The 27,080-nt window shown below is 44.5% G+C and overlaps 1 protein-coding gene across 3 annotated transcripts in view; it reads left to right on the top strand.

Annotated features, from left to right (window-relative positions):
• Positions 1-1,319: 1,319 nt before the first annotated feature.
• The window catches only part of RNF157 (ring finger protein 157), a 47,875-nt gene continuing 22,114 nt past the window's right edge, over positions 1,320-27,080 (top strand). For 2 of the 3 annotated variants that reach the window (XM_069752073.1, XM_069752074.1), the window contains exons 1-8: positions 1,326-1,398; positions 1,796-1,943; positions 9,103-9,221; positions 22,948-23,036; positions 24,436-24,582; positions 24,703-24,820; positions 24,922-24,988; positions 26,449-26,492. In XM_069752073.1, the coding sequence (XP_069608174.1) occupies positions 1,856-1,943; positions 9,103-9,221; positions 22,948-23,036; positions 24,436-24,582; positions 24,703-24,820; positions 24,922-24,988; positions 26,449-26,492 (672 nt within the window). In that variant the 5' untranslated portion in view covers positions 1,326-1,398; positions 1,796-1,855. Of the gene's footprint in view, positions 1,399-1,795; positions 1,944-9,102; positions 9,222-22,947; positions 23,037-24,435; positions 24,583-24,702; positions 24,821-24,921; positions 24,989-26,448; positions 26,493-27,080 lie in introns of all 3 variants that reach the window. The other variant, XM_069752071.1, reaches the window with a different exon arrangement.

Here is a 27,080-nt window from a genome sequence, read left to right as displayed (position 1 = left end):
TGTGTATAATATCACTTGTGATCACTGTATTACCTGTACACTGACACTATATACAGAGCTCCTGTGTATAATGTCACTGGTGATCACTATATAACCTGTACACTGGCAGTAAATACAGAGCTCCTGTGTATAATGACACTTATGATAATATTAGTATTGTGATTTTTATTTATGATCAGTATTGTAGTATTCGGTCACTATGTGGTGGTAATATGTAGTCTGGTCACCTTGTGGCAGCATTTGTCCTCTGTATGTGATATTATTCGGTCACTATGTGGTGGTAATTTGTAGTCTCGTCACGGCATGATGGTATGTATCACTTGTATGTAGTATTCAGTCACTTTGTGGTGGTAATATGTAGTCTTGTCTCGTGTGATGGTATTTATCCCTTGAATGTGGTATTCAGGCACTATATGGTGGTAATATGTGGCCTGTTCACATTGTGGCAGTATTTGTTCCTTGTATGCAGTATTATTTGGTCACTATGTGGTAGAATATGTAGTCCACCCATTGTGTGACAGTATTTCTCCCTCGTATGTGGTATTAATATAAGAAAGTCCTTTAATGCAAACTACGGTAATTGTACATCCCAGTTATGGTGGTGCACACGGTGTAGATGTGCAGGAGTCGCCTGTGTGCTACAGTCGATGCTTCACTATAACCTGGATAACAGATATTTGCATATAGCTGTAGGGTGGGCCCAGACACCCCAGTCTGACCCTATATGTGTGTGTATATTTTATCTTGCACACTATAAACCATAAAAAAAGAAAATTAGAAAAACACAGCCAGAATAGGCGTTTTCCTCATCTTGGCTTAAAAGGTATAAAAGTGCAAAATCTGTAATAAATGTAGAAATTGCTACATGATATGTACCCCAAGATACAAACCTCATTCTACAAGTACAAAACCTCTGTGCTTCCAGAGTGATGTGAGGAAAACCAATGTATATCATCATCAGTGCCTGAGAGTGCAGTGAGGAGGAGTGTGTGCTCACTGAGGACTGCTCCGCTTTCTATGACGGCTGTAATGACACTCAGTGCCACTAGATGGCGCACCTTAGCAGTCACTTCCCGCTCACTCACCGATGACCTTTCCGCCATGGACAGTACCTGCCGCTTTCTGCCTCCAGATATATAGCCTGAGAGTCACGGACATACAAGCTGTCAGTCACCAGCACAATCTCCGCCCACAGGTGTCAGGCCCTCCTCCCAAATGGGACTTTAAGCACGTGGTTCCCGAGTGAGAGAATATGGTTGTCATGGGGAAGGTGACTCCGCCTCCTTCATCATCAATGGTAGCGTTCGGCGAGGGGGAGGGGTTCCAGGCGGTGGAGTGACGTCACTGGTGTGTGCTGCAGCTGCTGCAGGGACCGGTGTGAGGAGCCGGACGGGACAGGTACAGACGCTGGCTGTGTGGTGGCGGGCAGGGGGGAATGGCAGCGCTATGCCAGTGTGAGGGGGTGTCTGAGGGCACGTCTCACACATGGAGGTTACTATGTATGGGCTGTAGTATGTATGGGTGGTGCTGTCACTGGTACCTGGGCACATGTAGGGGTGTCTAGCCCCTCCCCACTCAGATGCCAGTGGTGGGCATCAGTGTGTGTGGTGTCAGGGGAGTCACATGTGGCTTTGTGCCACTCTGCCAGGACTGCTTACCATGCCCCGCATCTCTCCTGGTGCCAGGAGACTGATCCGAGCATGGCTGTTGGATGCCATGACAACCGGCGGTGGCACCGGGCACCACAATCCGCTGGCGTGTATCTCCCTGACGTCACATTGTCTCTTTACCTTAGTGACTGGAGAGATGGCAGCCCAGTTATAGGAACGAGGAGGTTCCTGTCATCCTGGTGAAGATGGGGGCACTTACAAGCCGGCAGCACGCGGGAGTAGAAGAGGTGGATATGCCGTCTAACTCCGTCTACAGATACCCACCCAAGTCTGGTGAGTACCAGGAGTGGCGGGCACGATGCCATGGTGGGTGATTGCCTCTCCCTCCCGGATCTTTATATGGAGGAGTGGATGGATTGCTGAGGCCAAGTGTGTATTACTGTTCATTAGTGATGAGGTGTTATCTGAGCATGCTCAGGTGCTAACCGAGGGTCTTCTGTGTGCTGATATAATATGTTCAAGTCTCCGCACCTGTTCGACAGCCGCAACACAGGCAACAGGAAATCCCCGCTTGTTCTGCCTGCGTCAACCAGCCACGAGACATGCAGCCGCGGGGACACGAACATAGTATTCAAGCACGCCGAGGACACTGGGTTAGCACCCGAGCATGCTCAGATAACACCTTATCCCAGCACGTTCGCTCATCACTACTGTTCCTTATCGCCGTGGCAATCCTTCCCTCTCTGACTGTGAGAAGTGAGCTCTGTGTGGTCAGAATAAACTTGTATGCAGACCCCAGGATGGTTCTAAAATTGTGCTAATGGACTAGTGCGCAGATGTCCTTCATATGTAGAGATTTCTGGGACTTCTGGTCATTGTGAATGCAAAACTGCATGTGTTATGGCATCTCATACCAGCAAAGTACCTGGTGACCGACGCCACGTGAAGATGGTTAATTATGGGCGGCTTAGTTACTGTCATCCCTGTGGGGAATGGCACATACAGGTATTAGTCACACCACCCTGTGCCAAATGTAGGACAAACACTACAAGGAGGAAACCGGAGCAAAGGCGCTTGAAGGTCGAAGAGATACCTGTAACAGAGGTGCTAAGAAAGCATGATCTTAATGGGGGCACCCGGAGTAGCCGGTGGTTGGCACCCGGGCCAGTGGCGCTAGAGAGACAACTGAAGCAGTGAGGAGGGGAAAACAGGAGCTGAGTTCTTAGGCTACTTTCACACAAGTGTCGGAATCTCCCCGTCGCAATGCATCGGGCAGAGATTCTGACGCTAGCGTTTGACGCACTGCACAACGGGTGCAGCGGATGCATTTCTCCGGCGCATCCGCTGCCCCATTGTGAGGTGCAGGGAGGTGGGGGCGGAGTTTCGGCCGCGCATGCGCGGTCGGAAAAAGCGGTCCGTCAGGAGCAAAAAACGTTAAATGTAACGTTTTTTGCTCCCGGCGGTCCGCCACAACACGGTGCAACCGTCGCACGACGGTTGTGACGTGTGGCAAAGCGTCGCAATGCATCGCTAATGTTAATCTATGGGGCAAAAACGCATCCTGCAAACAACTTTGCAGGATGCGTTTTTTGCCATAAACGACGCATTGCAACGTATTGCAAAAAACGCCAGTGTGAAAGTAGCCTAAGTATTGGGCAGTTCCTCCTCAGCTCTACATGTTGATGTCTGCTGGCCTAACATCCCAGCTGCCCGTAAAAGAATCATTCAGTTATCGCTTATTTTTGTGAGGTTTCGGGAAGCTTTTGCAGCACCCATGAGACTCGACAGCTCTTCTGGGGGTCTCCGGGATGTTTGAGCAGTTTTCTAATATAGTTAATGTGATGCTTCAGTCTCCTTATTGTTTGAGAACACTTTATATCCCATTGTCCATATAATCAATCTCTTGCAATGCCTCTGTTCGCCTTTTGGGGCACTGTAGGGGAGTGGGACACTTAGTTCGAGGTTTCCCTATTGATCACTGGGAGATTTATCAGAAGTCACTCGCTCCGTGTAAAGCAATGATAAGACGTCTGCTACACGTCCTGCGCTTGTCTTATATCAGGTGGCACCTGGCGCTCTTGTCACTCTATACCGCCGGTTCCTTCATTGTCCTGCATACGTATTGCAGCGCACTGCGTGCTCCTTGTGTGCTCGTGGTAAAGAAGCCGCACTGCCCCTTGGATATTTATAGGGTATGAGCCCACATACCACATCCACTCTGCCCAATCTGGGCACTGTCCTATCAAAATGCTGCAAAAATACCCAAAATAAATCCAAATCGCTTCAAGAAACTAAAAATTCCCCAAAGAAACATCATGTACTGCAGCTGTTTCCACCAGAATACTCTGGCTGTGCCCAGCCTTATAGGACACGTAGGGCTCCTGGATACAGAGGACTGTCAGAAGCCGCCCGGGGACTGCATTGCCTGCTCCTTCTTGTTAGACAGGTATAACCAGGGTATTTTTAGACTGTGGATTTTTTCCTTTTTAATATTTAAAAACCCGTCGGACAGATTTTATGAATGTCGAGTCATATAAGGTGGCTTTGCGGGTTCTTTATGTGCGTTATTGGATTTAAAAAACTGCATTTAAAGCCTATATCACATATTGCCATTTTGCTTTATTGTAGCCAATGCAGCATCTACTGCATGTGTTTTTTTTTAATAACCCTCACTAATGTTCACTTATGTATGTTATATAATTGCTAGATCTATGAGGGTCCACAGTTGGTGCCTCTCCTATCTTTGTCCTCTAATAATATTGCTGTTTTATGTCCGTGGCTTTTTCCACTTCTCCCATAGACTTGCATGGTGGACGCCATGTGCACCCTCAGCCACAGATCTGTACATCCCCTCCCATTAGCGCTGACCATAAGAGGGAATTGCGTCCCATCGTTCCCCATGATCATTCTAATAGGAATAGATTGAGTAATTGCTCTCATCAGTTTTCCCGTCTATCAGATGAGATTTCACAGTGATGACCCCTACTATTCTACAAGCCCGAATACCCTTTAAGCTTTACATTCGGACGTGTCAGCAGTGACTGTGTGTATTACAGAATTCGGTATGAGATGGTTTTCGATGACTATGCATGTGTGGGGGGAGTTATTTCGGGACACAAGGAGTGGATTATTTTCCGAATCTATGCCCTATAACACCACTCATTGTGCTGCAGTCGTTTGCATGGGACTGCCAGGGTCCGTGGGAAAGTGTTTATACCTGACACGGCTTTCTGGGAGTCGTAGTGTGGCATTATAAGATCAGTGTTCTGGGGGCAGGTGCCGCTCAGATGAAGGGGCGTCACAGCAGCCGGTGTGTCTGCATCCAGCGTGACTGCATCAAGTTGCTGCATCAGCCCTGCAGAGCCTCATCCAGGGGCAGGAGTCTCCGCAGCGCTGTTGTCATTTCATCAGCAATGTCATTCTCTATTGTCACAGCACATGGCCTTATTTCCGGATCAGACGTGTCACAGGGAGCTGATTCTCTGGTGTATACCGTGCGGTCGTCCATGCATGCTATAGAATGCAGCAATGTGCTCTTCTTCCATAAATTCTTAGACTGAGTACTTGTCAAGTGGACGACCTCTGGAGAATGGAGTCTCAGGACAGATTAAACTTGCTAGAGGTGGTGGTTTCTCCATTCATTGCGCCTTACGTGGGTCCTCGTGTTAAAGCCCAGATTTTACCTGCGCGCTCGCCCTTGTCCCCCACCCCCTCCAGGCCTCATCCTTCAGTGCACCTCTACCTCCGCTGCTAAATAATGCAGGTGATTCAGAAAGCCATCTGCATGAATAATGAATCGCGCAGAGGAAGTTCTACCATTTTACGAGTGTGAAATAGTTTCGTGCCTCGGGTTAACCCCTTTCTGGCCAGTCGGATGGAGGTCGTTGACAGGGGCGGGCTGGCGTCGGTGGCGGTCACCATCATCTAATAAGTGGGTCATTCGGTGACTTCGGCTTAATATATTCTAGAGGTCAGCCGCCTGACAAGCCTTCCAATATGGATTATTCATTAGATTCCTGTCAGACCTTCACTTTCTAGAAAGACTGTTCTCCTTAATGACCTTCGGCCGCATATTCTTAATTGGCGCCCAATATTTCATATTTAGCTTTTTATAGTCTTCTAATTTTGTGACGAGTCATTTCTCTGACTTTTATTCCCCTATGAAGTAATTTTCACAGCCTCGGCTAGCGTACATTAGGTCCATCATGGCGACCTGCATATGTTTTGCTGGCATTAATACATCACCTACCACCCGTACTGTCTGACAAGGTCCATGTTGTAATCCTTTCTTTAGAGAGCAAATTCTCCTAAAATGAAGTGCCAGTAGTCCTATGTCCTTGAGGTGTCCTTCTATGCTAAGCTGCTAAAAGCTTTCTCTAGTTGTTTCCTATGTATCGGCTTCTTTAGTGACCAATATGGCTGCCATTACTGATCCTACAGGGGCCATTGATCTGCCTACCCAGTTATGCCCTGGATGGCAAACCTCCCCAATTATGCAATGAAATCCTTAAAATGATTTTAATCCAGTATTCTACAAAAATAATCTCATGCTGCATTAGTTGGAAAATGACCTGATACCAGAACAGATGGGCAACGTTAATAACTGTATTTGCATTAGTATGTTTTATACTGTACTTTGTAAGGTCCTGGATGGTAGGTATGTGTTAGGAATGTAAGCTGTACCATACTGAAAGTGTTTAATGTGACTGGATTTTGGGTCCGAATTTTTTTGGGTAAGAACTTGGGGGGAAAATCTATCCTATAATCCAGTCTGGGGTTTCCAGGCCTCCTACAGTGTGGAGTGTGCTGATACTGGAGAAAGACAGAAGCTGTTTATAACCCTGCTCTTCAAAGAGAGGTGTGCTGGTGCCAAATAGAGAGGTGTTTGTTTGGTGACCACATTTAACCCCTTAGTGACCGAGCCAAATTTTTGAAATCTGACCAGTGTCACTTTATGTGGTAATAACTCTGCAACGCTTCTACAAATCCCAGTGATTTTGAGATTGTTTTTTTGTGACACATTATACTTTATGATAATGGTAAATTTTGTTCAACATTTTTTGTGTTTATTTATAAAAAATATCAAAAATTTGAGAAAAATGTTAAAAAATTAGCAATTTTCTAAATTTGAATGATTATCCCTTTAATCCAGATAGTCATACAACAGCAAACCATTAATAAATAACATTTCCCACATGTCTGCTTTACATCAGGACCATTTGTAAAATGTTATTTTATTTTGTTAGCATTTTAGGAGGTTTAAAAATGTAGCAGCAATTTTTCATTTTTTCAAAGAAATTTACAAAATTTTTTTTTTTTAGGGACTTATCCATGTTTGAAGTGACTTTAGGGGTCCCATATATTGGGAAACCCCCAAACGTGATACCATTTTAAAAACAGCACCCCCTGACATATTGAAAACTGCTGTCAGGTAGTTTATTAACCCTTCAGGTGCTTTACAGGAATTAATGCAAAGTGGTATGACAGAAATGAAAATGTGTATTTTTACCACCTAAATGTTGCTAACTTCTAAACAGATTACTACAGCCGTCAGACCCTAAGGCCACTCTTTGGTCATGAATTGCCATGGAAAACATCAGGACAACAAAATCATGATATGAGGGTACCAATTGGGACAAAAAAGAAGCCCCCACACTCTGTTAACCATTTATAATGATGTAGTCACTATTGACAGCAGCATCTAAGGGGTTAAACAGATTTAGATGGTGCAAATACTGATCGTGGCTGGTGCAGCAAGTTGTCAGCTATAGTGTACAGCCGACAGATGATGGATTGTCACCTGTATGGGGAGGCTATTCTCTTATATCTCAGGTCAGTTAAAAGACGTATTGGCGGTCATTAAGGGGTTAATACAAATGTGAGCTGCTGCTGGGAATACAAAGATTGGTGAGCCTGCTACATTTATGTTGATTTAAGGACTGTTATTCATTGATATTGAAGGAAGACCATTTTCATTTTGGAGCTGTAAAATTTATGATGGACAATAAACTACATGCTGTTTTGATATAAAATCCTGTGCCACATGTATGCAAGCGGCTACTTGAGAGCATTAACCCCTACAACAGAGATCGGTGTATATCTCTTTAGGGGCCCACATTGGTTCCAGCGATGTAATGTAGGCCCCAGATTAGAGTCCACACAAAGCCTGTAGTATACAAATGTATGATGTCTATAAAACATGTAGAGGTCTATATTTCCATTAAGCTGACACCTGGTCATGGTGATAATGTAATAATAGAATTTTATTGATGCTTTATAACTTGTAATAATACTATTCATTATGATTGAATGTTAGGAGGCCTAGTCCTTAAAGGGTTTGTCCACTTCTGGGCATATTATATTATGTTAGATTCGATTATATGCACTGTTTTTTCTTTCTATAGCCTCTATGGTACACCATCATTCTGTGGCCTGCAATAGAGTTATCTGAGAATCTGTCAGTGAGCTCCTTCTGACTATCCAATGAGAGTTTGTAACTTTTTTATGTGCTGTTTCTAAGCTCTTCTCAGCTGATTGATGACCACAGACCACATCAAAGTTGAATGTGCAGGGAAACCGACTATAAAACTGAAACAGCGCTAAAATTTTAATGAAACCCAATTGCAAAAGTGATTTTTAGTCCTTGAAGGTGAACGACCCCTTTAAATTGAACCTGTTAGCGGATACATGCTGATTAATCCATGGGCAGTGTGTATTAGACCCTGGCAATATGACCTCAGTCAGGTATGGGTTTTTTCAGAGAAAAACATACTTTAACGGCCGCTGGGGGCATGCAGATGGTGGAGAACCGTCAATCCAGGGCAGACGCTATGGACCCAGCTATGTGGTAGAGTGATCGGCCAGGCGGGTCCCCAGCGAGCTCTCCCCATCCACTGCCTGTTCATCCACAGCCTCGGGTGGGGAGACGTCACCCGGAACCCGCCTGTCTGACTAGTCTATAGCGCTCTTGTCTTTTAAAGTATGTTGTTTTTTTTTTCTCTGAATCTCTCCAGCGTTTGTGTATGGCTACGTTGACATTTGCGTTGCGTCGGGCGCAACCGCGGCGACGCATGCGTCATGCGCCCCTATATTTAACATGGGGGTGCATGGACATGCGTTGTCTTGCGTTTTGTGACGCATGCGTCATTTTTGGCACAAGCGTCAGGGCGCAGAGGACGCTGCATGTTGCATTTTTTTGCGTCCAAAATCAAGCCATAAATGGACGCATGCGTCACAAAACGATGCGTTTTTGCATGCGTTGTGTCGCCGACCCAACGCCCAACAACGCAAATGTGAACGTAGCCTAAAGCCTAGCTGTTTGGTGCCTGATACCTGCTGGCCACGGATTGGGCAGCATGGATCAGCGGTCAGGTTCTCTGTAAGTTTGACAGCTCTTATCGGTAGGATGTAGCCTATCCTATATGTGCTGTTAGATAATGTGGCTGAATTACTCTGGTGTGTCTGATTTGTACGTCCATCTTTCTATATCCAGGGAGTTACTTTGCCAGTCATTTCATCATGGGTGGAGAGAAGTTTGATTCCAGCCACCCTGAAGGCTACCTTTTTGGTGAAAACAGTGACCTGAACTTTCTCGGAAGTCGCCCTGTCACGGTATGTGTACTGATTGCTGCTGGATCTGTAATCTGAATGGTCCGTGTCCTTAGTCCTAGTAAAAACCTGTCTTCCTACATGCCGGATGGATGAAATGCTCCGAAGATAACCGTGTTTTATCTGCAGTGTTTTGCTCTATATTTAACAGTTCATGGGTGCAAAATAGGAAGTAATTAGAAAAACTATCATAAGCCAACAAAGCATCTGTCTGTTCACTACTCCAAACACACTGCCCCCTCCATCTTGTGCCAGCCTGTGTGTTGGGGGCACACAGGGATACCCCCGCCTCCTTTATGTAGGGCTGGATCACAGTGCTTACACGTGTATAGCTAATCCTGCACACATGCAATGTTAACCCTCCGTGCTACTTGTCCAGGGCTGCTGTGGTTGTGACTTTCCTTTTTCTTTTCAGGATTGTGATTCAATTTATTATATATGTTATTGTTATTATTATTCCATTTTTTCCTTCTATCAGAATATTGTAGACTCAGTGCTTCTATAGAAAATGTATTTAGCCCCAATCTGTTAAGCCTTATGATGCCACTTTCCTTAAAGCTCCTGTGGCCAATGCAAGAATCTGGGTACTACATGACAGATCCACCCAGGAGCTATGGACTACATGCAGATTTAGCTGTGCACCGAGTGCAAGTAATCCCAATGCCAAATCTCATACAGATTATGTCCGGGCCATTTAGAAGCCATGGTTCATCCGGGAAGAGATCTATAACCGTAAGATACTTAAAACTTTAGGCGTTGTAGAAGAGCCAAACACTGGGCAAAAGCCAGGTTTGGCCATATTGAGCTGCATATACAAGGAATGTTCAGGAGGAATAGTTGTCAGCCTAACCAGCATAACGCCGACAACCATCAAAGAAGCTTAATCAGAAGCTTACATTGTCCTGATTGATGGGTGTGCACCAACGTGTTTATAATGAATGAATCTGACAACATAGCAAGTCTATCAGCCCTTGTTACTTGCATGTATATGTGAAAATAATCAAGATTTTTTTTCATCAATGCCATTTTTCAAGCCATCATCATTCCCCCCCCCCCCCTTAAACAGGGAATGTTATGACTGCAAATGACTTTTATGTAGCCATAAATGATGTTTACACTGGGGAATTTTGTGAATGATTGTATGGGTGATTATTGCTATGTTAAATGTTTTTTTTTTGTTGTTGTTTAAGTAGTAAGGAGATGCTGCTCACAGTGCCTCAAACCCACAACAGTTGTCACTGTGTAGCTATTCATTTCCCTTTCATTCACAAGCATGGTACCATACCACATGCACCTACAGTGCACTAATCCACGATGTATGCAACTGCGGTGCCCTATTCCACGATGTATGCCTTACTCTACACTCCATACCGTATGCAGCCACAATACCTGCCCTCCATACACAGTATTCCACTATCTGCCATGTGCAACCTCAGCCCCACCCTTGACATTGCATGCTGGCTCTGCACATCCCCCCCAACCGTACATGCAGGCTCTGCACCTCCCCCAACCGTGCATGCAGGCTCTGCGCCTCCCCCCAACTGTGCATGCAGGCTCTGCGCCTCCCCCCAACTGTGCATGCAGGCTCTGCGCCTCCCTCCAACCGTGCATGTAGGCTCTGCGCCTCCCCCCAGCCATGTATGCAGGCTCTGCGCCTCCCTCCAACCGTACATGCAGGCTCTGCGCCTCCCCCCCAACCGTACATGCAGGCTCTGCGCCTCCCCCCCAACCGTGCATGCAGGCTCTGCGCCTCCCCCCCCAACCGTGCATGCAGGCTCTGCGCCTCCCCCCAACCGTGCATGCCGGCTCTGCGTCCCTCCACCCCCCAACCGTGCATGCCGGCTCTGCGTCCCTCCACCTACCCCCCCCCCCCCCCCCCTCAATGCCATATGCGGTCCCTATACCTCCTACTATTGGCTGCACTCACATTTTGTGTTAGTGGAGACGGGGTTTATTAGACAGTGACGTGTCACGTTTCACCTTGGAGTTCTGTTACAGATAATAAAATGGCGACCTGTATAAATGGTGATTTCCTGTGATTGAAGTCCCTGTGTCAGCACAATAGGAGGACTGTAGCGCTGTACGGGCAGGGATTGTTTTGCTCACTGTGCCTTATATAATGTACATCTGTCTAATAACAGCACTAGCAGAGCAGTCCTGGCAGGGTAACATCTATTTTTTTTGTGTGGGGTAATTGCAGTGTTTGTGGGTACAAAGTATCCAATGATTGACGTAGCTCTTCATTTCCTTTTCATTCACATTTATGTCTTCACTCGGTGTAAAGGAGTTTTCCTGCTTGTCTGGGCAATAATCAGCCATGTGTAAGGTGATGACAAGCTCTCCGGAGATAAATGGGCCGGAGGTCTCAGTCCTTTCATAGTAGCAAGGTTAAATGCATATATCCCAGGGAAAGCAGATGAGGCTGGTGAAACCAGAATGATGGTATGGGGGTAGGATCATACAGAAGGTGGGCACATCGCTGTCCAAGGACCCTGTCTCGTAGTGCCAACCAAATGGAAAAATGGTCCAGCAGTTAACTTACATTCACATGTCCTCCTGTAGTATATTGTACCATCTGCTATCTTCCAGGGACTGAATTGATTGATTACAAAGATACCTATTGCATGTGATGTAGAGAAGATAATTGCTGGATGCTGAAATATTCGGCTTTATTATGTCTTCACATGGATCATTTCTGTATAAATCCAATGCCCCAATAAAAATAATATCTCACAATACAAGTGAGTTGTATGAATATAATACAAACTAGATGGTGGCCCGATTCTAACGCATCGGGTATTGTAGAATATGTATGTATGTATGTATGTAGCAGCCACATAGTATATAGCACAGGTCATGTAGTATTTGCTATATACTACGTGGCCTCTTCTATATACTATGTGGCTGCTATATACATACATATCGTAGAATACACGATGCATTAATACAGGCCACGCAGCATATAACCGTGGCCACGCAGTATATAACACAGCCCAAACAGTATATAACACAGCCCACATACTATATAACACAACCCACGCAGTATATAGCAGCCACGCAGTATATAACACAGGCGATGTAGTATATAACACAGGCCACACAGCATATAACACAGCCCACGTACTATATAACACAGCCCACGCAGTATATAGCAGCCACGCTGTATATAACACAGCCCACATAACATATAACAGGGCACGTAGTATACAGCACAGCCCACGGAGTATATAACGCTGCCCACGCAGTATTTACTAGTGTGGGCACCATATCCCTGTTAAAAAAAAAATAATTAAAATAAAAAATAGTTATATACTCAACCCCTGGGATCCAGCGAAACTCTGGCGATGCGCGCGCGGCTGCTGCCATCTTCCGTTCCCAGGATGCATTGCCGCTAAGTCTTCTGGGTAATTTCGCAATACATCTCTGGTAATGGAAGATGGCGGCCGGCACGAGCGCATAGTCAGACGACGGAAGGTGAGAATAGCAGGTTTTTTTGTTTTTTTATTATTTTTAACATTACATCTTTTTACTATTGATGCTGCATAAGCAACATCAATAGTAAAGAAGTTGGGGACACACAGGGTTAATAGCAGCGGTAACGGAGTGCGGTACCCGTGACCCGTTACCGCTGGCATTAACCCTGTGTGAACGGTGACTGGAGGGGATTACGGAGCGGGTGCCAGGCACTGACTGCAGGGGAGTAGGGAGGAACTAATCGGACTGTGCCCGTCGCTGATTGGTCGCGGCAGCCATGACAGGCAGCTGGCGAGACCAATCAGCGACATGGGATTTACGTTACGGAAGTTGCCGACAGAAAGACGGAAGTACCCCTTAGACAATTATATATATACTAGATAGTCGCCCGATTATAATGCATCGGGTATTCTAGAATATGTATTTATGTATGTATATAGCAGCCACATAGTATATAGCACAGGCCACGTAGTATATAGGAGCCATGTAGTATATATCTCTTCACCATGGAGATTATTCTGCGATCATCCACCACTGTTGTCTTCCGTGGGCGCCCAGGTCTTTTTGCATTGATGAGTTCACCAGTGCTTTCTTTCTTTCTTTCTCAGGATGTACCAAACTGTAGATTTTCGGAGTAATAAACACTGCCGCTGTACACTACCATTCTGTGGTAGTTTCCACATCCTCCCCCATAATTGAGAGCTGGGAAAAATGATTAGAAGTGGGGATTTGAATATGATCCACAGTACTAGGTACTCCTGATGGGGGGGGTGAGGACTTGCTTAATATAGACATCAGGAGAGTCAATGTTCGTTAAAGGTTCTGTTTGTATCGCCCCACCATTAGTTCTAGTTCGAATTGACACAGGAGTGTACTGGGTCGAGTTGGTATTCGTATAAGTAGAAAAAACTAAAGATATGTCCTCCAGATGGTGGGTTGGGGAAAGATTGTATTCATCTACTGTGACCAGTTCATTACTGGGGCTGGATAAAGGTTCGTTCAGACAATTATTAGGCACAATGTTTTCAAACGGTAGGTTGTCCCTAGCAAATTTTTTTATTAATAATATCCTTTTCTTTTTCTTTAATTCTATACATAATCCTAGGGATAAGATCATGTAGTTCTTCAATATGGTTATACATTTTCAATTGGTCAAATAGCTCAGTAATTGACTGGTTGATTTTAGCCAGATTAGTGCGGCGTTTTTCAATTATAAAGTGAAGGGCTTTATTAGAAAACATTTTGAATAGGGCATCCCATTCTTTTTGGATTTCTGGTTCTCCAAAATCACCTGCCAGGGTTTTCTGAATAACCAACCCCTTTGGGACAATATCTGCTTCTGCATATTTTTCCAATGAAGCAATCTCCCAGAGGTTACGCATTTCGTTTACTAGCTGTTTTTCTAATGATCTCAGTAGAGATTTGACCTGATCTAGTTCATTAATAGACAATTTGTGTTGGGAGAATTGGGTCTGGATGAATCTGCGTCGGACATCTCTATCAGTTTTGAGTGCATCTAGTGCCATGGTGTAGCTGCCTAATTGTGAATGCACAGAGAGAAGAAATACGGAGTATTAAACACTGGCGCTGTACACTACGGACGATGGAGGAAATAGGGAAATAGGCTAATAAGGGAAGATGAGGGGAAAAAACGGGGGGGGGGGGAGGAAGAGAGAAGAGGACAGAGCTGCTGGTGGGGTGGCAGGGTCTGTGCTATACCCTGTCTGAAAGACTGGACTAAAAACTATATACTAATGAACCACCTGCGCTCATGAACCAAGTGGAATGCTAGCAATACAGAGGCATAGACGGAACCACTGGCGTACAGTTAAGTACAGTAAGTATGAGAGGCCAAAAAGTGAATAATATACTGGAAGTCTCCTATTACGGTGGCATGAGGATATGTCCACTACGGACCGACAGCAATGGAGTGCCCGCAATTAGTGTAACATCCACTTACTGGTATAGAAGGTCCGAGTGGCTGTGAAGAGCAGTGGGAGTCCCAGACTAGCGTCGGCTGATGTGCTGGGCTGCAATATGAGATTGCCGTAGAGTCCTGGGACCGGCTGTATCCAGAACAGGCGCTGAACGCTGGGGCGTCTGAAGAGGTGAGAACCGCCAACTCCTGGCGTGCCCCGGCCGGAAGCAACGCCGGAGCGATAGCGGTGTGTGGAGGGGGCATGGCTATGATCGTGACGTCACGGATAGGGCGGGCTTAGCAACAGGGGGAACCAATCCAACGCGTTTCGAAGGAGGTACTCCTTCTTCGTCAGGGCTGGAGTTCCCTGAAAGATCCGTCCTAATATAACCTCCGCCCCCCCCCCCCCCCCCTTTTTTAAAATATTTTTTAAAAAAGGGTACCAATGCATATAATACAACCAGGACCTATTCTACCACCACTACGGAATTCATCCACAATGATTTGGCTCCTCAGTCTAGGTTTAACCCTATCAATGAATATTCAAACTCCTTCCGGTCCTTTGAGACCTTGGTTACTGCAGATATTAAAAAACTTAACGTAAATCATTCCAAATATACGCCACATAACCTTAGCACTAATGAAAAGAGAGCAATTGTGGATCTACAAGCCAATCACAACATTGTCATCCGCCCTGCGGACAAAGGGGGAGGCATTGTTGTGCTAGATCGTGCTGCATATCACAACGAAGCACTAAGACTTCTTAGTGATACCATAACATATAAAAAATTGTCGTCTGACCCGACTATCAAATACACACACAAGCTTAATTGTTTAGCCCTAAAAGGCAAATCTTTAGGTATCCTTAATAAAAAGGAATTCTATTTTGTTAATAACAAAACTCCCACATTAGCCATTTTTTATCATATACCCAAAATCCACAAAGATAGTGCAAATCCACCAGGCCGCCCCATTATATCAGGCATAAACTGCCTCACGGCCAACCTTTCGAAATATGTGGATTTACATCTTCAAAAATGTATGTCACTGATTCCGGCCTACCTTTAAGGACACCACCCATACCATACAAATTTTAGAATCTATCGTTTGGCAAAAACACTTCATTTTAGGTACCCTTAACACTAAGTCACTATACACCGTCATTAATCATGAACTGGGTTGTAAATCAGCACAGCTATTCCTTCATGCCTTGGGTGCATACAAAGAATCTCAAATCCAATTCATTTTGGAGAGTATAGAGTTCATACTCAAACATAACCACTTCCAGTATGAGAACCAACACTATTTGCAGACGTGGGGCACCGCAATGGGCACGCGGTTTGCGCCAAGTTATGCAAACCTCTATGTAGGCAACTGGGAGCAACAATACATCTTTAAAGAAGGTTCAATACATACGGGTCTTATACTGTGGCGTCGATTCATCGACGATATTCTGTTTATCTGGGAGGGTACGACTGCTGATCTAGATTTGTTCATTTCCAATCTAAACAATAATTCCTTTGGTCTGGAGTTTACACCTACGGTAAGCCATTCTCAAATCAATTTTCTAGATCTTACAATCTACGTGGAAAACAATACATTAAAAACTAAATGTTTCCACAAGGAGGTAGATTCAAACAGCTACATACACATTCAAAGCTGTCACCTCCCAGTCTGGCTCACCAACATTCCTAGGGGGCCAATATACCCGTATTAGAAGGAATTGCACTGATCTCAAGGACTATATTGATGAAACGTCACACGTCACCAAATATTTCGAAGCCAAAGGATATGACCCACAAATCTTGAATGAAGCTAGACGGGCAGTGAGCCAAATACCCAGGGAAAATTTGATCCACAAAATGGGCAATAATAACCCTCCTGAAGATATACATCAACAGATTAATAAATTATCGATAATAACTCAGTTTCATTCAGGATATAAGAAATTTACGAATATAGTGAGGAAACATTGGCCCATTTTACAAGGGGACAAGATCATTGGGGATCTCCTATCTAAGAATCCCAGATTTTTTTATACGAGGGCACCAAATCTGGGCCTCCTTGTAGCACCCACAACAAAATCGATCTTAAGAAAGGGTGTATCCACATCAGTAGCAAATCACCGCCCTGTGGGGTTTACATCATGTGGACAGTGCTCTTGCTGTATACGTACATCCCGTAAAAAATGTACCCAAACAACATTTAAAGATTCCAGTGGCACCAAAAGTTTTTCCATAAAAGACTCGATCTCCTGTGCAACAGTTGGGGTCATTTACATTCTTATTTGCCCTTGCAAGAAAATATATGTAGGCCGAACTAAGAGGCCTTTGAAAGTTAGGATTAAAGAACATCTGGATAACATTCAGAAAGGCTTTAAAGGACACCCCCTATCGCGCCATTTTGTAGAACAACTTAACCGATCCTGCACGAATGTTTCGTTTTGTGGCATACAAGTAGTTCAACAAAATCCTAGGGGAGGTGATTTCCTAAAATTGATGTCCAGGGTGGAATCCAAGTGGATTTTTACTCTGGACAGTCTGGCCCCTAAAGGGCTCAACCAAGAGATTGAGCTATATGCATTCTAATAGTATGATTATCTTTTTAACTTTTTATGCACTACATTAGCGTACTAGTCGTTATCTTATGTATTATATATTACATTATGGATTTTGCTTTATTTTGTTTATAGGTACTGAGGTACACGTCTTTTAGCTAATACCTTGGTGACCCCGATGGATCATCTTTATTGATTTTATTTTAATTCTAATTTTAGTTCCTATATTTTATACATTAATATAGACCCATTTAACTATAGGTCCTTTCCTGGTTTAGAATTAATATATACCTATCTGGCCTTTTAAACATATAGCGTAATTTTAATAAAGGACTATTAAACAGTGGTTTTAACTTTTGCACATTTGTAACCCTTCCTCCCTTCCCCTAATCCCCCCTTTTTTTCCCCTTTTATTTATTTTTATTCATCATTTTTTATTTATTATTTTTTTTTTTTCTTCCCCCCCCCTCCCCCTCCCTTTTTCTTTAGTAAGTTTATGGTTACACACACACACACACCACTTAGGTATCACAACCAGGATACTTATCACTATTTAGTGTTTCTGCATTTTAGATTTACTTATGTCCCCATTCACACATTCACTTTAGAACGTTCCATAATCATGAGGCCATATCTCAGCATGTAGATGGTACTATCCGGCACCCATAGGGGCAGGTCTGAACTAAAGCAAAAAAAGGGGGGGGCGGAGGCTATATTAGGACGGATCTTTCAGGGAACTCCAGCCCTGACGAAGAAGGAGTACCTCCTTCGAAACGCGTTGGATTGGTTCCCCCTGTTGCTAAGCCCGCCCTATCCGTGACGTCACGATCCTAGCCACGCCCCCTCCACACACCGCTATCGCTCCGGCGTTGCTTCCGGCCGGGGCACGCCAGGAGTCGGCGGTTCTCACCTCTTCAGACGCCCCAGCGTTCAGCGCCTGTTCTGGATACAGCCGGTCCCAGGACTCTACGGCAATCTCATATTGCAGCCCAGCACATCAGCCGACGCTAGTCTGGGACTCCCACTGCTCTTCACAGCCACTCGGACCTTCTATACCAGTAAGTGGATGTTACACTAATTGCGGGCACTCCATTGCTGTCGGTCCGTAGTGGACATATCCTCATGCCACCGTAATAGGAGACTTCCAGTATATTATTCACTTTTTGGCCTCTCATACTTACTGTACTTAACTGTACGCTAGTGGTTCCGTCTATGCCTCTGTATTGCTAGCATTCCACTTGGTTCATGAGCGCAGGTGGTTCATTAGTATATAGTTTTTAGTCCAGTCTTTCAGACAGGGTATAGCACAGACCCTGCCACCCCACCAGCAGCTCTGTCCTCTTCTCTCTTCCTCCCCCCCCGTTTTTTCCCCTCATCTTCCCTTATTAGCCTATTTCCCTATTTCCTCCATCGTCCGTAGTGTACAGCGCCAGTGTTTATTACTCCGAAAATCTACAGTTTGGTACATCCTGAGAAAGAAAGAAAGCACTGGTGAACTCATCAATGCAAAAAGACCTGGGCGCCCACGGAAGACAACAGTGGTGGATGATCGCAGAATAATGTCCATGGTAAAGAGAAACCCCTTCACAACAGCCAACCAAGTGAACAACACTCTCCAGGAGGTCGGCGTATCAATATCCAAATCTACCATAAAGAGAAGACTGCATGAAAGTAAATACAGAGGGTTCACTGCACGGTGCAAGCCACTCATAAGCATCAAGAATAAAAAGGCAAGACTGGACTTGGCTAAAAACATCTAAAAAAGCCAGCACAGTTCTGGAAGAACATTCTTTGGACAGATGAAACCAAGATCAACCTCTACCAGAATGATGGAAAGAGAAAAGTATGGTGAAGGCGTGGTACAGCTCATGATCCAAAGCATACCACATCATCTGTAAGACACGGCGGAGGCAGTGTGATGGCTTGGGCATGCATGGCTGCCAGTGGCACTGGGTCACTAGTGTTTATTGATGATGTGACACAGGACAGAAGCAGCCGGATGAATTCTGAGGTCTTCAGAGCCGCCATACTGTGCGCTCAGATCCAGCCAAATGCAGCCAAACTGATTGGTCGTCATTTCATACTGCAGATGGACAATGACCCAAAACATAAAGCCAAAGCAACCCAGGAGTTTATTAAAGCAAAGAAGTGGAATATTCTTGAATGGCCATGTCAGTCACCTGATCTCAACACAATTGAGCATGCATTTCACTTGTTAAAGACTAAACTTCAGACAGAAAGGTCCACAAACAAACAGCAACTGAAAACCACCGCAGTGAAGGCCTGGCAGAGCATCAAAAAGGAGGAAACACAGCGTCTGGTGATGTCCATGAGTTCAAGACTTCAGGCAGTCATTGCCAACAAAGGGTTTTCAACCAAGTACTAAAAATGAACATTTTATTTAAAATTATTTAATCTGTCCAATTACTTTTGGTCCCTTTAAAAACAGGGTTGCATATGTTAAGGAGCTGAAACTCCTAAACCCTTCATCCAATTTTAATGTGGATACCCTCAAATGAAAGCTGAAAGTCTGAACTTCAACTGCATCTGAATTGTTTTGTTTAAAATTCATTGTGGTAATATCTATAACCAAAATTAGAAAAATGTTGCCTCTGTCCAAATATATATGGACCTAACTGTATACTCTCCCCCTGGGATCCACCGAAGCTCCGGCGATACGCGCGCGGTTGCCGCCATCTTCCGTTCCCAGGATGCATTGCGAAATTACCCAGATGACTTGGCGGTCTCGCGAGACCGCTAAGTCTTCTGGGTAATTTCGCAATGCATCGCCGTGAACGGAAGATGGCGGCAGGTGCGAGCGCATCGTCGGACGATGGAGGGTGAGAATAGCAGGTTTTTTGTTTTTTTATTATTTTTAACATTGGATCTTTTTACTATTGATGGGCAGCATCAATAGTAAAAAGTTGGGGACACACAGGGTTAATAGCAGCGGTTACGGAGTGCGTTACCCGCGGCATAACTCGGTCCGTTACCGCCGGCATTAACCCTGTGTGAGCGGTGGCTGGAGGGGAGTATGCGGGCGCCGGGCACTGACTGCGGGGAGTAAGGAGCGGCCATTTTCTTCCGGACTGTGCCCGTCACTGATTGGTCGCGGCAATCAGCGACTTGGATTTCCATGACAAACAGAGGCCGCGACCAATGAATATCCGTGACAGAAAGAAGGAAAGACCGAAAGACCGAAGTGACCCTTAGACAATTATATAGTAGATAGATGGTTGGTGTCTAACATCGGCCCATCGCAGTGCCCTGGTCGCTCATGCTTGCAGTGATTGATCACTATTATAAGCGTGCCTTAAGGCCACCAAACGTATTGGCCTATTCACTTGGCGCCGCTGACTGTCTGATTTTTGAGGTAGATGTCAATCACGCATGTCCGATTTTGGCCTGTCGATCTCTTTATTCTCATGTAGATAACCTGCCATTGTGTTAGCCGTCAGGTTTCTCATAGAGAACACAGGTGGGCCGCCAAAGCTTGAGATTTTTGTAGGTTGATCTTGCTAATTTGGAGGTCTGTGAAGATCATTTTACTTGGGCAGATAAACTGCTCACTCTGCTTTCTTATGAATGTTCCTTCCCATACAGTTTGCACAATCACTGTTACCCTCCCCACATACAGTTTGCATTATTGTTAGCAACATAGTCCCTCGAAGGGACTGTGCATCAAGCATTAATTTTTAGGCCTGGATGCAGTCATCCGACAAAGCCTGTCCTTATGTCGGCTAATCGCTGGGCACGTTTATATACTGCAGATCATCAACCTATGGAAAAAGCCCCCAAGGGGATATTCTCAAATTCAAGTCATCCCTATCTATAGGAGGGGCATAATTACCTTTGGATCCCAGGATGCAGACCCTTCCGAGCCCCGTCTTGAACAAAGCGGAGGGGCACATGCTCGACTGTCGCACCATTGTTAGTCTAGGGGACTGCTGGAGAAAGCAGAGTTCTGCTTCATTATGCAGATTCTGCTCCCTGGAGCCAAAGCCCCGTTCTAGGGTCTCAGCATTTGGACCTGCGAGGGTCATTGTTTTCCCCTATCCCCTGATTTTTTTTTTAATAACCCTTTAAGTCCTGGCATCTCTTGGTGGTTTTCCTTCTTGCTCTGGTGTTATGCTGTGATGCAGCCTGCAATCAGGACTGCAGGAGAAGTGATGCAGTGTATTTTTAAGCAATTTTGTTCTTTTTCACTCCAATTTAAATGGTTATTGGACTTTTTTTCTATTGAAGTATACAGAAGTTGTAGAAAGTGCTGTCCCTTGCACAGGATTCACTAGCAGCTGCCTATATGGGTAGCATACTGCACAAATGTTTACTTTTTTTTTTTCCTTCCTGAGTTTAATTCTAGCTGTATAGATGAGCATCTGGTAAGAGAATGCTTACCCCGTAGCACTTCCCTGCTGTAACCACTAGAGGGAGCTGCCACATACAGAATCTTACAGTTCTCATTGAGGTTAATGGTAGCTGTGTAAACCATAATATTCCCTGTGTGACGTCTACAGAATCTGTTACGATCTCTATTTTATGGAAACCGAACACTGACTCTTCATGTAGCCAGATGGAGGACACCTTACTTATTAGGTACTTTTGGCTTATCTTGCAGACGTACAATAAGTGCTTGGAAGGATAATACCCCTCCAAAAGCTCTGTGTTTACTTCCTGTCTGGTACAAGGAGGGACTACTGGTCTAGATGCCAAAGACCTAGTGATCCAGTTTTCATGTATTTCTCCTAGGTGCATTGTTTTCTGTAAAATAATTATATACTATCAGTGTTGTGGTTTCCCTATGATACTTCTGGAAATTAATGAAACTCTTCTAATTCTTTGTAAGGCCCAGGTCACTAAACAGCTGATCTTTCCTTCCATTGTGCTGTATAGGGAGCAAGGGGAGAGGACAGGCAGGCACTGAAAAGTTCACCGGGCTTCCCATTATAGTATTTACCTTCAGTCACCACTAGGGGAGCTTTGTTTTTCCCAAGTTTAAAAAGAAAATTGCTTAGAAATGTATTATTAAAAAATAACATGGGTATGCTCCTTTGCTGCCACCCAGTGGATCCATCACAGGTGACTCTCTGGGAGCCGGTGCAAGCTATAGAAATAATAGCGCCACCATCCAGATATTACAGGACCGCTAAATCCTGTGATTGCTGCAGCCAATCAGGTGACTGGATCAGTGCGTCATCAGAGACGTCTGATCCATTCACCGGACTGCTGCAGCCAATCTCGGGCACCAGCGATCCTGTGACCTCCTGATGGCGCAGTCATTGCTTCTGGAGCCAAGCCAGCTACCACTGCACTGGATCAATAGTAAGTGACTATTCCTCTGTGACCTGTTTTCTAATAATCCAAGCCTACGAATTTATTATTATTTTTTTTTTTAACGACTCCTTTAACAAATAGGCCATGAACAAGTAGGGTGCCATATTCTGGAGAAATGATTTACTTCTAGGAGAAAACTACCTCCGTAATAGGGCATCTAATAAAATATGGCACTTTTTTTTTTCCTGTTATACTTTATTTAAAAAAATACCAAAAATATTGAAACAGTATCCATATGGCGATGTATGAGATTGGGGCCGTGTGGATGTACCCATACACATCACTGGTTGTTTGCTACTCTGATGCGGTTGTGTGCGTAAAAACAATAAAAATAACAAAAAGCTAGATAATCGCGCCTTTGGTGAACTTTGTTATGGGGTCCTATGATTTCTTTCTACATGTTGATATGAATATTCCCAGGGATTTCTTTCTGTCATCTCTTCTAGTTCCCATATGCTGCACCTTCCCCGCAGGAGCCTGTGAAAACACTACGCAGCCTGATCAATATCCGAAAAGACACGTTGCGCCTCGTCAGGTGAATATCTCCTGCTGAATACTGACCTGGAGCCTCCAGTATTATGGGGATAGTTTGATCCAGGACTAACCTATCATGTGCAGGAACCAAGGGCAACACTTGTTGTTTCTTATCTTACTGATGCTGTATTAAAGCTAAGCTAATCTGATCTGATACCCTGCTGCAATTAATGATGGCGGCCAGCATGATAAAGGGCAGCAGTGCCTCGCGAATGGTGGGCATAAAGATCTTTTATTATGTGCTCCAATATATAATAGTCTTTGTGTCCAAGCAATGGAAACCGGATCACCGTATCCGTATGGCCAGAGATGGAATGATCATGAAATGTAACCATGTAACCCCTTTCAGCAGCGCCTACTGGGCTCTATAAGAAAGCAGCTGCACAGTTCAGAACCTGCCATGCCAGGCATAGGTTTAAAAAGGTATAAAAACACAGCTATGTCAAGATAAGGAGGGGGTTATAATATAAAACAAAAAGTATAGCGGAACTGGGGTAGAAAAGCCATGCAGGATATAGGGGACAGACATAGGACAGATCAGCACTCACAGGCTCGTAATAATATGTAGGCTAATCATGGTGAGGATACGACCTAATGCGTGTGACATGCACACTTATCGTAGGGCATCCCAGTGTTTAATACGTGTTTATAGCTGTCTGAAAACTACATATAGGAAGAAAAACAACCTTATGTTTGTGTTTTAGAACTTCATTAGTTAAACAAAATCTAGTTTCCATATGATACTGCAAAAAAGTCTCCTTACACATTCCACAAAACCTTCCATTAGAATTCTATGTTTAGTGAAAATAGCTGTCTGAAAGCTGTACATTTAGGAAGAAAAACAACCTTATGATTTTTGTGTTTTTAGAACTTCATTAGTTAAAAAAAAAAAATCTTGTTTCCATATGATAGTGCAAAAAGTCTCCTTACACATTGCACAAAAACTTCCACTAGAATTCTACGTTTAGTGAAACCGTACAAACTTACATTGGCTCTTGTACGACATACTTCTTGAAAAAGCGTAAGCTTGATACATTGCCCTAAAATCAAGAGCTCTACGTTCTAAAGTCCTGCCAGTGGGTGCAGCCATGTAGTATGCTACTGTAGGAATGTGAGCCTGCTGCAAGGCTACCTTCTTCTCTGCCTTTTCCCATCGCTGCAGTGACAGATGCTCTTCCTTTCCGCTTGTTGGTAGAACAATGTTTTTTAGGATTCTTTAGTGAGTTGTGATGGAGGCCGATCAGCCATCTTTGCCCTTTCTGTTCAGATTGATGCAGATGGGACGCTGTATGACATGGACAGGGCCATAATATGGAAAGGGACTCGGGGTCTGGTTTGATCTTGTGTTTTCAGTACTTTCTGCTATCCTTTGACGTGTTGCAATGTTCTTCCTCTTGTAGGGGTACAGAGGAGGTGAAGGCCAGTGGAGCTGAGATTAGCCGGCCCAAAGTACATTATAACGTGGAGTTTACATTTGACACCGATGCGAGAGTGGCAATTACCATCTATTACCAAGCCACGGAAGACTTTCAAGGGGGCATTGCAAGGTGAGGATCGCAGAATTAAAATTTTGTAATAGTTGGAGATGCAAAAAAAAAAAGCTAGGGGTGGAAAATTGGTAATATCATGGATGACTAGTGCTTTCTCTGCTGTAATGTCCTCATTAGTTACATTCCCAAGTCCAGCAACCTGCAGTCTGAGACCGTGCACTTCAAGAAAGGGGTCAGCCAGCAGTTCTGTCTTCCATCACATACTGTGGACCCCTCTGAGTGGAGAGAAGAAGAGGTAAGGGGGATTATTACTAGTATTTGCATACAATGTGGATTTACCGACAGAAGTACCGTATGCTCCATTTACCTTCTTTTTCTGTTTTCCCCCCCCTCCAGTTGACCTTTGATCTTGATCGAGAAGTATATCCTATGGTTGTCCATGCGGTGGTGGAGGAAGGAGAAGGTGAGCGATAGATGCCACTTTACTGTAACAGTCGTGTTGGGGACATAACCCTTACTGATAGAAAGGTATTAGGCTACGTTCACATTTGCGTTGTTGTGTGCTGCGTCGGCGACGCAACGCACGCAAAAACGCATGCAAAACACTGCGTTTTGTGATGCATGCGTTCATTTTTATAGCGCAAAAAAATCCAACAAGCAGCGTCCTCTGCGCCCTGACGCTTGCGCCCAAAAAACGCATGCGTCACAAAACACAACAAAACGCATGTCCATGCGCCCCCCATGTTAAATATAGGGGCGCATGCGTTGCCGCGGTTGCACCCAACGCACCGCAAATGTGAACGTAGCCTTACTGGTCCTCCTGCACGTGGTAGGTTTTGCACAGAGCTCCTATCTACTTTGTGCAGTCTGTGGGGACGGCTGCACTATCATTTACAGGAGGAGAACCTGGAATTTCTCCAACCTGTCTGGTAAAATAAATACAATGGAAAAACCCCTTTAATTAGCATTTTGCACAATTTGATGAAATATTGGCACAAAACCTTTGCCTGGATCAATGCCATGCCTTTTCCATGCTCCTCCTTTATAGAATTAGCAATGCCTCGTTTTCGTGCCAGAAAAGACATTGACTCCATTTCATTAGAAAATGTCTGAATAATTCAATCAGCGGATTTTTATTATGTAATCTGACCACACCATGGTGTAGGGGCAGAGATCCTGATTCCAGTGATGTATCACTTAGTTTACTGGGTGCAGCAGTTATGATGGTCACTTTTTTTATCTGCTGTGGATCCAGCAGAGCTCAGTTGTTAAGCTGTGTATAACTCCGACCACATCGCCGCTTTCTGTGTACCTTGCGTAGTGTCAGAGAGCTGCTAATCAGTGCTAGGAGCATGGTTGGACTGGGAGGCAGGAGGGCAGTTGTCTTTTGTTGATAATTTCCTGCTGATAAAACGCTGATTGAATTGAGTCAGCAAAACACAACCCAGTAAGTGACACATTCCTGTAATTACAAACTCTGCTCCTACATTATGGTACTCTCAGATTGTATAACAAAGACCTGCTGCCAGATTTCCTTTAATAATGAATAAACATCACTTATTTAGCATGTACATAGACTGTGATTGTACGATCCCTTATGTCATATTGGGCATTTGTCATAAAGGCTGGTTCTCTTTTACACTCCTGCATCTGTACATTCTGTGAGTGTGGAGCAGTACTGAAGAAAGGTTGGCCATATGGCCTTATCGGAGGGGCTGGATGGTGACACACAACGATGGCAGGTGTCTGCTGGTAGCTCTATATAGCACATTGGATCACCACACACTGACCGGTACAGCGGCTCACATAGGAGGAGGTGAAGGGAAACTATCTTACCAGCTGACTATTACGTGGCGCAGACTTTACCTTCCTTGATTTGCATGTATGACAGAACGGAGGTAAAACGCTTCTTTTCCTTTGCAGAACATCTCGGGCATTGCCATGTGTTGATGGCAACATTTGAGCGGGTGAGTGTTTCTTAACCCTCTGTCTGTTACATCTTTTTGCTTGACATTTTATGACAATTGAGAAAGTCTTGGTTTACACTTGTATTATTTCTATCGTGTTCAGTGAATGGATTCTTACATTACTGAGAGAAGAGGTGACAGTTGGTGCTTATAATATTCTACGGAGAAGTTGTGTGAAGAGCTGAAGGCAGACCTATACATTCTGCTGCAAGGTTACATTTCTGCATAGAACCTTAATCGCACCAACTGCCATCTCCTATCTAAATAATAGCAGTTATACTGCATTTGCCCATGCGCTGAGAGTATTCACAGTGCTGTACATATATTTCTTATCTAGCACCCTGTACTGTTTGACAGTTGAAGAAAAAAACCCTGAAATAGCAAGTATTAAGAACAAACCATGAGCTAAAATGAAAGCAGATCCCGTGGATAGCAGCTTACAATGTAGCATAGTCCCGGAGGACTCCCCTAGTAGGTGCGAGGTGCTCCTTTTGATCAGAGAACGAAGACTTATATCATCAAATAGAGTATAAATCTGCTGCATGACCCTATTGTCACATATATGTGACAAGTTCCGAACTCATTGAC

The sequence above is a fragment of the Ranitomeya imitator genome, chromosome 2, assembly GCF_032444005.1.
Source record: "Ranitomeya imitator isolate aRanImi1 chromosome 2, aRanImi1.pri, whole genome shotgun sequence".
NCBI classification, from domain to species: domain Eukaryota; kingdom Metazoa; phylum Chordata; class Amphibia; order Anura; family Dendrobatidae; genus Ranitomeya; species Ranitomeya imitator.
Note: the sequence above shows the minus strand (reverse complement) of the source record. Positions and strands in the feature narration are given on the sequence as shown.